The sequence below is a fragment of the Phoca vitulina genome, unplaced genomic scaffold (genome assembly GCF_004348235.1).
Source record: "Phoca vitulina isolate PV1807 unplaced genomic scaffold, GSC_HSeal_1.0 scaffold58, whole genome shotgun sequence".
NCBI classification, from domain to species: domain Eukaryota; kingdom Metazoa; phylum Chordata; class Mammalia; order Carnivora; family Phocidae; genus Phoca; species Phoca vitulina.
Window position 1 is genome coordinate 4,033,098 of NW_022589761.1, and position 11,991 is coordinate 4,045,088.

The 11,991-nt window shown below is 65.0% G+C and overlaps 1 protein-coding gene across 1 annotated transcript; it reads left to right on the forward strand.

Annotated features, from left to right (window-relative positions):
• Nucleotides 1-256: 256 nt before the first annotated feature.
• LRP3 (LDL receptor related protein 3) lies at nucleotides 257-11,896 on the forward strand. Its single transcript, XM_032390552.1, has 7 exons — nucleotides 257-336; nucleotides 2,237-2,284; nucleotides 7,496-7,634; nucleotides 8,923-9,137; nucleotides 9,529-10,645; nucleotides 10,850-10,982; nucleotides 11,214-11,896. The coding sequence occupies exons 1-7, from the start codon at nucleotides 264-266 to the stop codon at nucleotides 11,790-11,792; spliced, it is 2,304 nt and encodes a 767-aa protein (XP_032246443.1). The 5' UTR covers nucleotides 257-263; the 3' UTR covers nucleotides 11,793-11,896.
• Nucleotides 11,897-11,991: the final 95 nt, after the last annotated feature.

Consider the following 11,991-nt stretch of genomic DNA (forward strand, 5'->3'; position numbering starts at 1 on the left):
TCCGGGGCGCGGGGGCAGCGGCGGGCGGGGGTTCTCCCTGGCGGCCGCCGCTGAGCCCCCGCGGGGCCCGTGACGCCGCGGCCGATGTGGCCCCGCGCGCGCTGCGGGCCTGCACCGCCGCCTCACAAAGACGCCGCCGGAGCCACCGCCCGCACCCGGCCGGCAGCCGCCGCGGGAGCCCGAGCCGGAGCCCGAGCCGGAGCCGGAGCCGCTGCCGCAGCCGGGGGGACAGGAGGCGGCGCCCGCGGGCGGCCGGCCCCGGCATGGAGAAGCGGGCGGCCGCGGGGTCGGAGGGGGCGCCGGGCGCCCGGGCGCAGCTCGCCGTCGTCTGCCTGGGTGAGTGGGCCGCGCAGGCCGGGCGGGTCCGGGCCCCCGCCTCGCCGCTCCGCGCCGCGCCCCGGGCGACCCTGGCCCGCCCCGCTTCCCCGGGCTCCGGCCGGAGCTTTCCGGAGCGGGCCCGGACGGCCCCCAGCGCCCCCGCCCGACCCCCCCTCCTCGCCTGCTGCGCTCTCGGGCCTGGGAGGCGACTCTGGCAGCCGAGCCCCAGCTCCCGCCCGGCTCGCAACAGCGCGTGGAGCCCGGGGCAGCGGGGCGCGGGGCGGCCGGGTGGTGCGGGCGGGCAGGCAGTGGCTTTCCGCCGGGCCTGGCGGGGTTGGGGCCTCCGGAGCTGCGGACAAAGGCGAGGCGGGCGGGTCTGCCGCCGGCTGTGCCCTGAAGAAGGAAGTGTTTCCTGCCGGGACCTGGGGTGGGGGCGGGTGCCAGCGGGAGCCGCGGTCGGGATGCCGGGCGGGAGGCAGCGGCGAGAGTGACTCCTGTCTTGCCTTTGTGTCTAAGACCCAGCGGGGCAGGCCTGTTCAGCCCAGCGTGGTGTGTTTGGGGAGGGCCCTGGGACCTGTCCGGGCCTGGCACCTGGGTGGGAGGGACTCCCGCCCTATCCAGGAGTTTTTCTGTCCACCGCTCCACGGCCCTGTGTTGGGTGGGGGAGAGGGGAAGAAAGGAGTTAAATCCTCAATCCACATGGCTCCTTTATTTACCATGATGAAGGAGGGAGGCCATGATCCGAGCTTGGGGTCATTAGGGGACACCCTACCGTGACAGTAGTGAAGATTCTGTAAGCCCCATAAGTTTGCTTGAAGCTACGGAAATGACACAGTGAAAAAGAAACCTGTCCATTTTAAAATGTGCCCTCTTCTTGGAGGCCAGAATCAGGGAGTTCTGAGTCTTGTGGAAGGCCCCTTGGTTCAGGTGTGGTAAAGTCTAGTAAGGGCTGGGACCCCCCGCAGAAGTGCCCACTGCCCAGTCTGTTAGTGGTCATGTGCTCTGGACTCTGAGCTGTTGGGCGCTGGGCTTCCCAGGTGAGCAGGGCAGGAGGACAGACCCTTCAGCTTACCCAAGGCCTTCTCTGCCCAGATGTGGTTTTCAGAGGGGGCATCTGCCCCTGCATCCTCACCAGGTGGGGGCTGACCTGGCAGAGATGCTCCCTGCCTCCCTTGGCATCTTTGATGTTGGGGAAGGGAGGCACCCTGAACCCTGGGAAGTTGAGTTTGCCCATATCCTCCTCCTGGTCCTGTAAACCCCTGAAGAAGAGCAGTAGATGAAAGCAAAGGACAAACCCCATGGAGGTAGATACTTGAGGGGGTGGGTGGCAGGAGAGTTCTTTGCCCCTCTTCTCAAGGTCAGCATGGCATAGTGAGGTGGACCTTGAATCCTGCTAACTGTGCATCCCTGTAAAATGGGGTAATCGGAACTGCTTTCTCCCTCCCTGGCTTGCCGGTAGCCCAGGTGGCTGGCAAAGCCCCTCAGAGGGATTCCTCCAAGTGGTCGGGGCCCCTTGAAGGCAGAGCCCTTATCCAGGCTGAACCAGGGTGGCCCCCACACGAGCTTCCGAGCTGGAGAGGGGAGACAGAAACACATCCCTTCCCATGTGAGTTAGAATCCACAGGCATGGGGAGCAACAGAAGTGGTCTGTTGCAACCAGGCTTGTGCACTGGCTCTCTTTGGGAGAAGCTGGGGGGTCCTGAGACCCTCGAGGGGTCTCCCCTCTGCTCATCGCAGCAGGACCAGGTGGGAGTGCAAGTCTCTGGCAGCACGCTGGGCCTGGCCCTGTGAGATGAAAGAAGCGGCCCGGAGTTTGGCTGTGTTGTCCTGCGCCCATGTAGGGCTGCTGTTGGCCCAGGGCAGGTGTCGGCCCCTAGCGCCACTGCCTCCCGCTGACTCCTCCTTGTGTCTCCCACAGTAAACATCGTTCTCACCGGGCGGCTCAGCAGTGCAGTTCCTGCTTTAGGTGAGTAAGATGCTTCTCCTTCCTCCCTTCTTCCCTGCCCTTCTGGTCCTAGTGACCTTTGAGGACAGGCCTTCAGGGCCTGTCCACCCCTGTGGTCAGCTGGCCTCATCCAACTTTAGCCCTTGTGCATTTTTCCTGCATCACCAAGGAGTCGTTTGGCCTTGGGCAAGCTTACACCTCCCTGAGTCTCAGTTTCCTCTTCTGTAAAATGGGCGCAGTAACAGGACCTACTTCAAAGCCTGGTTATTAGGGTCAAATGAGCAAATGAGACAAGGTGCTCAGCGTGGCCATGACACATGGTGGCTTTTAATGCCACTAGCAGACTGTCATGAGTCCAGCATAATTGACAGGTTGTGCTTCCTGTAGGCTGTGGGGTTCCCCGAGGCCACGAGGCACGGTGAGATGCCTGCCTGTTTTAAAGTTATACCTGGGATTCAGCTTATGAAGGTATGACCGAGTGATGGCACAGAGAGGCCAATGCCATTGACAGGAGAATTTGTTACTCATGTGTCTTGAGAAGGGACAGGCCACACCCCACAGGGCCACAGGGGGAAATGCCAGGTTTGGTTAGGCAGATTCAGGAGCGGGGGGAAGGCCCAGGCTCGGCCTTTGTTGGAGTTTCCATGGGAAAGGCTAGGCAGGGCCGGGGAGACAGCTCAGGCTTGGCTAGTTTCAAGAACTCTGGCTGGCTTGAGGCTACAGGGGTGGTCTCTAGTTGCCTGGTACCTGGCCCTGGGATGATCTAGGGCAGGGGAAGCACTGGCTTGGTATGCGAATTAGAAAAGAAGGTGGCTCAGCCTGGGTTCAGCTGGTCTGTCTAAGCAAGACCAGTCCCAGGCAAGCTGGTGCGACGGAGAGAGATTCCCACGCTGGCTGATGTTTTGGCCCTGAGATTAGTGGTGGCCTATGGGATCTAAGAAACATGGCTAAACTCCACCCCTTTCCCCTGCCTGTCACAGTGGGTCCAACCATCCACAGGCCATCTTTGTGTTCGGGCCCCATGCCAGGCACTTCGAAGGCTGTCAGGAGCGGGAGGGGCGACCGAGGCCATCAAGGGTATTTGCTCTTTGCTGAGGGGACTGCCACGGGGAAGCCCCAGGCCTCATGGCCCTTGGGGCCACCGGGAGACATCTGAGAAGGGCCTTAGGGAGCTGGGGACAATGTGTGGTCTCTGGTGTGGGGGGCCTGTGACACTTGCTGTGCTGCCTTGTGGGTTGGAGGCACCTGGGGTTTCTAATTCTGCTCAGGACCTTGTAGCCGAAAGCCACTGAGGCTGGCTCAGGGAGAGGGATCTCTGCGGGCCACGGTCACTGGGATGGGGAGGCCCAGGGCCCACTGAAGCTGCTTTCTCAGGCCCATCTCTCAGATGCGGCTCCTCGGGCTCCGTCCTGGTTTCCCCTGCACGTGGACTCCTGTTCCCTGCAGTCTGGCCTCCTCTGCTGATGCAGCTGGCCCGGGGCCCTGACTTACTCACCTGTGGCGTCCTGGCCCACGCAGCGAACTGCCCAGTCTCCCCATCCCAATTTCCCGGAGGACACTGACTGTCCCCGCTGGGGTCAGGGGTCTGTGGCCATGGTAGAGAGTGGGAGGGAGGGGACCCGGGGGGAAGGGTCAGGTCTGACAGATGTGAGACCCAGGCGAGCCCTCCTGCTGGTGTGGGGGGTGGCCATGTGGCCTCAGCACGTCGGCCACATGCTTGTGCCCTGGGTTTAAGAAAGTGATGTTCCAGGGACAAGGTTCGCTCATAGAGTCAGGGAGAGAAAGACAGCCATGCAGGTCTGCACGTTTGTTAGGTCTTAGCCGACATCTGCGTTGTTCTTTGGGGGCCGCCATTCACATCATGGTGCCTATGCGTGGCGTCCCCGAGGCCTGAGCTGTGTGCACGGCCCGTGTGGCCACAGATAGTGGCCGGGGGCCCTAGCTCTCCTGGAGTCTAGCTCTATCCCTCTAGCATTGCTCAGAGGAGCAGACACCAGCTTCAGGCTGCCTGAGGTGACGGCTCAGACCGGGGCCTGGCTGGACTGCCTGGGGAGACCTCACAGGTGTCTGCCTCCCAGCCCCCGGTCCTGCCCCAAGTTGGCAGGCAGACTGGGTCCGCTGACCCACCTCCTGCACCCCGGACTCGGGGCTCGGCCGTGTGGCTGCTGGGGATGCCAGCGCTGTGAGCCTGGACAGAGTCTCCACGCTGCTTTCCACTCATCAGGCAGCCTCCCCCGCGCACTGGGTTCGGGGGCCCCCAGCTCCCTGTCGTGTAGTGACAGCATGCAGGTTGTCTAGAGTATTGATTGCCTCTCGAAACCGGATCTGCAAACTGTGCTCCACCAGGCCTTGCTCATGCTTCCTCAGGACTATGTCGTGACTCTTTAGACCAGGAAAGAAGGGAGTTTGCTGGTGCTCAGTCATCCCTTGCCCCCTTAAGCAGGCCACCTTGGCCCAAGGGCTAAGTAGTCTTCCGCTGGCGTGAACAGAGGTCACCTGCAGTTAAAGCCCCCAAACACCCCCAAACGCTATCCTGCAAACACAATCCTCCCATCACCCTCCACTGCCCACTCATCATCACACACCCCGTCAGATCCTCACCTCCACGGGGCGCCCCCCATGCCCCCCATCACGTGAATGTCTGCCTAGAGACTGCCACTTTCCTCGAATTTCCCAGCCACCCTCCGAGACAAGCAGCACCCACGGACTCCATTTTACTGATGGGCAAGGTGAGGCCTAGGGCGGAACGGCGTGCCCGGCAGTGTGAGCCCTGGGAGTGGACTCGTGAGGCCTTTCCCCCACCTGTGCCTTGATCCTGGGGTGGGAGCGAGGCTGCCATCACAGAGACACCTGGGGCTGGTTGTCCGAGCTGGTGATCGCCTCCAGGCTCAAGGCCAAGCGAGTGTCCAGTCAGGAGGCCCTGACCCGAGCTCCCAGCGCCCCCGCACGGACTCTGCCCTCTCTCCTGCTCCACGTGCACTCTGTGTGAGCCAGGCTGACGGCTGCAGAAAATGTGATCTCTTGCTGCCCCCTATGTGGGAATTTCTGGGGCAGCCCTGGGGGCTGCTCACGGGGAGGCTCTTTGGGGGGACATGTTGTCAGGGTCTTTGCTGAGAGGCAGAGCTGGGCTGGCAGCTGCTAGTCACTTGCTCCTGACTCGGCTGCTGGTCCGAGAGACCTGGAAAGTAGGGCCAGACCTAGGTCTAGAAGCGTATTCTGGCTGGGGCAGGTGATGCCGGTAGGATTTACGGGTGAGGAACCTGGCCTTTCTGAGTGTTTTGTCCCTGAGGAAGGCTGGCCTCCTGGCCAGGGTAGGTGTGACCAGGCCCTGCTTTGCCCCCGGCCCTGTTCTAGGGGGTGAGGGGACAGGGCAACAAAGGGTGCTTCCTGCCCTGGCTGATGGAGCCTCCTGACTTCGGGTTTACTGTGTGGATTTGACGTAGAGGGGGCAGATGCACCCCAGCCGTGCCAGGTTCTCCCTGCCTGTGAACCTCTTGCCCAGCACCGTCCAGGAGGAGAGGCCTCTTCTGGCTTTCATAACCTCACACCTCCCAGGTCCCCGGGGCAGCACCCAGGGTCTCTGTGAGGCTCTGTGGCCTCACCTGTCAGAGGGAAGGGGCCCTGGTCCTTCCCCTCCTGCGTGCTCTTATTGATCCTGTTTGACGGGTCAGAAATCTGCGGGTCGGGGAGGCTGGCCCTCCAGGCCACCGGGGAGTGCCAAGCAAGGCTGGTGCCTTGCTGACCAGGAGCTACTGGGGCTCTGATGGCAACCCGCGGGTGGCCAGCCTTGTTTCAGGGTCAAGTGTGGGTGTTTCTCTTCTAGTCCTTTGATGCTTTAGTGAGCTGTTGGCAGGGGTTTCCACTTCCCTGTTAGTCACAGTATTGGATCACCTGGACCTCCCTGGTCACGGTCCTGAGAGCATGGGAGGCAGCTGGAGTCTCGTTGAAGGCCAGCAGAGAGGCCCTGGCTTGCAGGGCAACAGTGGAAGGGGCCAGGCAGTATGAGAGTGGGGAGGTGGTGTCACTGGCCTCAGTTTCTCCATCTGTATAATGGACCCTGCCTTTGCCACAGGCTTTTGTGAGGATCAGACGAGGTGGTGTGGTGAAGGGCCGCAGGGGCTGGAAGGGGTAGGTGTGGTCAAGTGCAGAGGCCTTGCCTGGTCCCGGGAAGGCCAGGACACACCAGTGCAGGCTCTGGAGTCTCCAGGCTGGGCCGGCTCAGCTGGAAGCAGAGGCACGAGTAATGAAGTGGGTAAAGCAAGGCCCGCAGGGCTGGGCTTCATGGCATTCCTCGATCACACTGGCTGGGATGATAGCCTGCACTGGTCTGTGAGGCAGCGGATGGTCAACATTTCATAAATGCTTTGGTTCAAGGCCGGCAGTGAAAGGCTGATCCCACCAGGGGACTAAGGGTGACCCTGACTCTGTCACTTACTGCTCTGTGGCCATGGGCAGGTCCCTTGTCCTCTCTGAGCCTGTTTCCTTGTCTGGTTATGACATCTACCTCCGGTGGCTCCCCAGTGATGCTCAGGATGAAACCCCAGTGCCACACAAGGTGTGATCAGACCCAGCCTGCGTTCCGGCCCCATCTGGACATCGGCCTCCCTGCAGGCCTGTTTTATGATCTTTACCGCACCCCCCCCCCCCCCCCCAGAGATCAGCATGTCTGCTCTCCCTGCAGCCTCCACGGAGTGGGGCTTTTGACTGTCTTACTCAGCATGCCTAGTCCTTGTGCCTGCCACTTAGTAGGTACCCAGTAACTCTGTGCTGGGTGAGCAAAGCCCCTTCCCTCCCGGGGCCAAGGCCTGTATTTGTCCCAGGGAGGGCAGGCAGGGAACCACAGTGGATTGCCCATGCAGGCCCAACAGGCCTAGGGGTGCAGAATTCTCCACTGAGCTGAGGCCAAGAGGCTGCACCTTGGAGGTGCCAAGGGGGCTGTTGGTGGGCTCATTACCAGCCCTGCGGGGAATGGGGGATAGGACTTAACGCTCCGGTGCACAGGGTATAGCTGGGGGCCAAGGCTGCCCTGAGACCTTGTGGGTCCTTGCCCCCCCATAACCATGAAGTCTTGCGTTTGGCCTTGCCCTGGCCATGACCACCCTTGTCTGGCCTTGATCCCACCCTGGGAAAGGCCCATGCTCAAGCCACAGCGGGGGGGGGGCTCGAGTGCACCCCCACCTCACTTCCCACCCAGAGGGGAGGCCGGCCCTTCTCAGCCTCTTGTCCCGGCAGCCGCCTGCAGTGGGAGGCTGGAGCAGCACACGGAGCGGCGCGGCGTCATCTACAGCCCGGCCTGGCCCCTCAACTACCCGCCGGGCACCAACTGCAGCTGGTACATCCAGGGTGACCGCGGGGACATGATCACCATCAGGTAAGGGGACCCAGGGCGTCAGAAGGGACCTCCGTAGGCCTGCACATGCTGAGTAAGTGTGTGTGTGTGTGAGAGCGTGTGCGCGTGTGTAATGGTGCCTGTGTGTGAGTGCATGTATGAGCAGGTGCAGAGGGTGTGTGTGTGTGTGAGCACATGAACACATGTATGAGCAGGTGCAGAGGGCAGGGGTGTGAGAGTGCGTGTGCATGAGCACAGGCATGGACAGGTGCAGAGGGCAGGGGTGTGAGAGTCTGCGTGTGCATGAGCACAGGTATGGACAGGTGCAGAGGGCAGGGGTGTGTGTAAGTATGGGTGCATGTGAGTGCGTGTGCACATGTGTGAGCATGTGAGTGTGCCCAGCTCCCCGGGTGTCTGTGGGCCCCTGTAGCAGGCCACCTCTCTTGCTGGACCTCTGCCATGTGAGCCTCTCTCATGGACCGTGGGGGCCGTGGATGCCCTCAGCCCGGCCAGGGAGAGGAGCCGGGGGCACTGGGCTTTGAGGTGGCGGAAGTGTTTTCTCTGCCCTGCAGGGGGCTTGAGGCCAGGCTGGCGTGGAGCCCAGAGCAGGGGTTGCCCAGGGGCCTCAGGGCCAGTCTGGGCAGGAGATGGAGCTAGGCAGGAGCCCAGGCGTTCCAGCTGCAGGGACGTGCCGAGGTGGCGAGAGTGGAACTGAGTCTGGAACCCTGGCCTGGGGTGGCCGTGGGGTATCGGGTCGGGGTGCCAAAGCCCAGAAGGCCCAGGTACCCCCTGGCTCCCTGGCTCCAAAGCACAGGGGCACCCTGGTGTCTGTGCCTGCTTGCCGCACAGCCTGGGCTGGGGGCCAGCACCGGGGTTTCTCTCCAGGTGACAAGCTGTCACCCAGCCGCGGCTCGGCCGGCCCTGTGTGCATCTACTCCCTCATTGGAGAGGCCTGTGTGTGCTGGGTCTATCCCAGCCGACCCAGCGAGGGAGGGATCTGGACCCTTCAAGGGAGCGTGTCGGGGGAAGGAATTGCGCCTGATGGGGCTTCTGACGCCCCCTCCACTTTGGCTTCGGGGTGGGCACTGTGTGTGCCGACGGAGGGCAGAAAAGGACGAGCTGAGGCCTTCACAGAGCTGCAATGGGGCTGTACACAGCTTCATGGAGCCGCCCTCAGGCCCCTGGGTGGCGGCAGGGGTCCCATCCAGAGGCCCGGAGTGGAGGAGTGCAGAGGCCTGTGGGGCTGGCCACCCTTGCCCTGAGCTCAGGTCTGCGGGCTCCCTGCCTGCCCGCCCACCCCTGCGGTCCTCATTCCCCTCGGCCCCCGCAGCTTCCGCAACTTTGACGTGGAGGAGTCCCACCAGTGCTCCCTGGACTGGCTCATGCTGGGCCCAGCGGCCCCGCCCCGCCAAGAGGCCTTCCGGCTTTGCGGCTCCGCCATCCCACCTGCCTTCATCTCGGCCCGGGACCACGTCTGGATCTTCTTCCACTCCGACGCCTCCAGCTCCGGCCAGGCCCAGGGCTTCCGTCTGTCGTACATCCGAGGTGGTGCTGGCAGCAGGGTGGGGCAGGGCACCAGGGGCGCGCGGGCTCCCAGGGCCCCGGCAGCACCCTCTCCTGGCCCACAACCTGCTGGGTCTCCCCCAGCAGCCCCGTCCGTCGGGGGGACTGGGCCTCAGGGTGCCTTGAAGCCCCTCGAGCTCACTGAGCCCACTTCACAGACTTGGCTAGAGTGGGCGGCTCACCCCTCACCCTTCGCTCAAGTCAGGGACGAGCCCACCCTGACATTTGAGGCGTCTCCACCCCTCGGGTTGGGCGGCTGGGCTGGGACAGGGGAGCCACCCTGCCTGCTCCTGGCCCCGGTCACCTGCCGGAGGGAGGCTCTGGGCTCCCCTGACCGTGTGTCCCCCCCCGCCCCCCGCTCTCCACCCCACAGGGAAGCTGGGCCAGGCGTCCTGCCAGGCCGACGAGTTCCGCTGTGACAATGGCAAGTGCCTGCCGGGCCCGTGGCAGTGCAACACGGTGGACGAGTGCGGCGACGGCTCAGACGAGGGCAACTGCTCGGCGCCCGCCTCCGAGCCTCCGGGCAGCCTGTGCCCTGGGGGCACCTTCCCCTGCAGCGGGGCACGCTCCACGCGCTGCCTGCCGGCCGAGCGGCGCTGCGACGGCACGCAGGACTGCGGGGACGGCTCGGACGAGGCCGGCTGCCCCGACCTGGCGTGCGGCCGGCGGCTGGGCAGCTTCTACGGCTCCTTCGCCTCCCCGGACCTGTTCGGCGCGGCGCGCGGGCCCTCGGACCTGCACTGCACGTGGCTGGTGGACACGCAGGACCCGCGGCGCGTGCTGCTGCAGCTGGAGCTGCGGCTGGGCTACGACGACTACGTGCAGGTGTACGAGGGCCTGGGCGAGCGCGGCGACCGCCTGCTGCAGACGCTGTCCTACCGCAGCAACCACCGGCCCGTGAGCCTCGAGGCCGCCCAGGGCCGCCTCACCGTGGCCTACCACGCCCGCGCCCGCAGCGCCGGCCACGGCTTCAACGCCACCTATCAGGTCAAGGGCTACTGCCTCCCATGGGAACAGCCGTGCGGGAGCGGCGGCGAGGGCGCCGCGGGCGCCGCGGGCGAGCAGGGCTGCTTCTCCGAGCCCCAGCGCTGCGACGGCTGGTGGCACTGCGCCAGTGGCCGCGACGAGCAGGGCTGCCCCGCCTGCCCACCGGACCAGTACCCCTGCGAGGGCGGCAGCGGCCTGTGCTACACGCCCGCCGACCGCTGCAACAACCAGAAGAGCTGCCCGGACGGCGCTGACGAGAAGAACTGCTTCTCCTGCCAGCCCGGCACCTTCCACTGCGGCACCAACCTGTGCATTTTCGAGACGTGGCGCTGTGACGGCCAGGAGGACTGCCAGGACGGCAGTGACGAGCACGGCTGCCTGGCGGCCGTGCCCCGCAAGGTCATCACGGCGGCGCTCATCGGCAGCCTGGTGTGCGGCCTGCTGCTCGTCATCGCGCTGGGCTGCGCCTTCAAGCTCTACTCGCTGCGCTCGCAGGAGTACAGGTGGGGGGGCCGCGGGCGGCGGGGGGCGGGGGGCTCGGGCCGTCCACGTGTGGACCTCTCCCCGGCATCCCGGGAGCTCGGGCTGGAGGGCTGGGGAGGGGGGTGGCACCCGTGGGAGGCAGGCAGGGTGCGGACCCCGGCCAGCCCTGCCATGCTGCCCTCCTGCCACCCCCCCCCGCCCCACCCCACCCCCGCTGACTTCAGGGCCTTCGAGACCCAGATGACACGCCTGGAGGCTGAGTTTGTGCGGCGGGAGGCACCCCCATCCTACGGGCAGCTCATCGCCCAGGGCCTCATTCCGCCCGTGGAGGACTTCCCCGTCTACAGTGCATCCCAGGTGAGTGCCGGGGGTGGGTGGGGTGGGTAAGACCCCGGGGACCCAGGCTCCCACTTGGACCTCAGAGGACGGCCAGACGGGGAGACCAAGGGGCCAGGTCAGACAGTGCATGGCCCAAGAGTCGAGGGAGGCGGGGGGCGGTGGTGAGGCCCCGGCCAGGTTGGGGGGAACAAATTGGTCTCTTAGAGTCGTGCTGACCTCTGCCCCCTCCGCCACCACCCTGCCCTCCAGGCCTCGGTGCTACAGAACCTTCGCACAGCCATGCGGCGACAGATGCGCCGGCACGCCTCCCGCCGAGGGCCTTCCCGCCGCCGCCTCGGCCGCCTCTGGAACCGGCTCTTTCACCGGCCGCGGGCGCCGCGGGGACAGATCCCACTGCTGACGGCCGCACGCACCTCACAGACGGTGCTAGGCGGCGGGCTCCTCCAGCCTGCATCAGGGACCACCCCGGAGCCCCCGGCACCCCTCACGGACACAGGCAGCCCCGTGGCAGCTGGGGATGGGCCCCCCCCAGGCCATGCGCCAGAAGTGGGACCCGCTGTGCCGCCCCCCTCTGGCCTGCGGGACCTGGAGGGCAGGCTGGTGGACAAGGACAGAAAAGCCGGCAGGGACCCTCGGGTGGACAGCCCGGCCCCTGTGGACATGCCTCGGGAGCCCTGCTCGGCCCAGGACCCTCACCCCCCGGCTCCCACTGCCAGCAGCACCCTAGGCCCGCATCCAGCAGAGCCACTGGGTGTCTGCAGGAGTCTCCCACCGCCCTGCTCCCCAACGTTGGAGGCCAGTGACGATGAGGCCCTGCTGGTCTGCTGACCCGCCGGACATCCTGGTGACCGCCACAGCCCCGCTTTGTAACCAGGGAATACACAGTCATTTCTACCCTGCCTCTGCGTCCTTCTTTCTTAGAGAGAGGCTGCCCAGAAGCCCGGCCGCCAGCTTGCTGCCTCGGCACCCCTAGCCCTGGTGGGCATGGCGGGCGGGGGCTGTGGGGGCTGGAGCAAGGAGGCAGGTG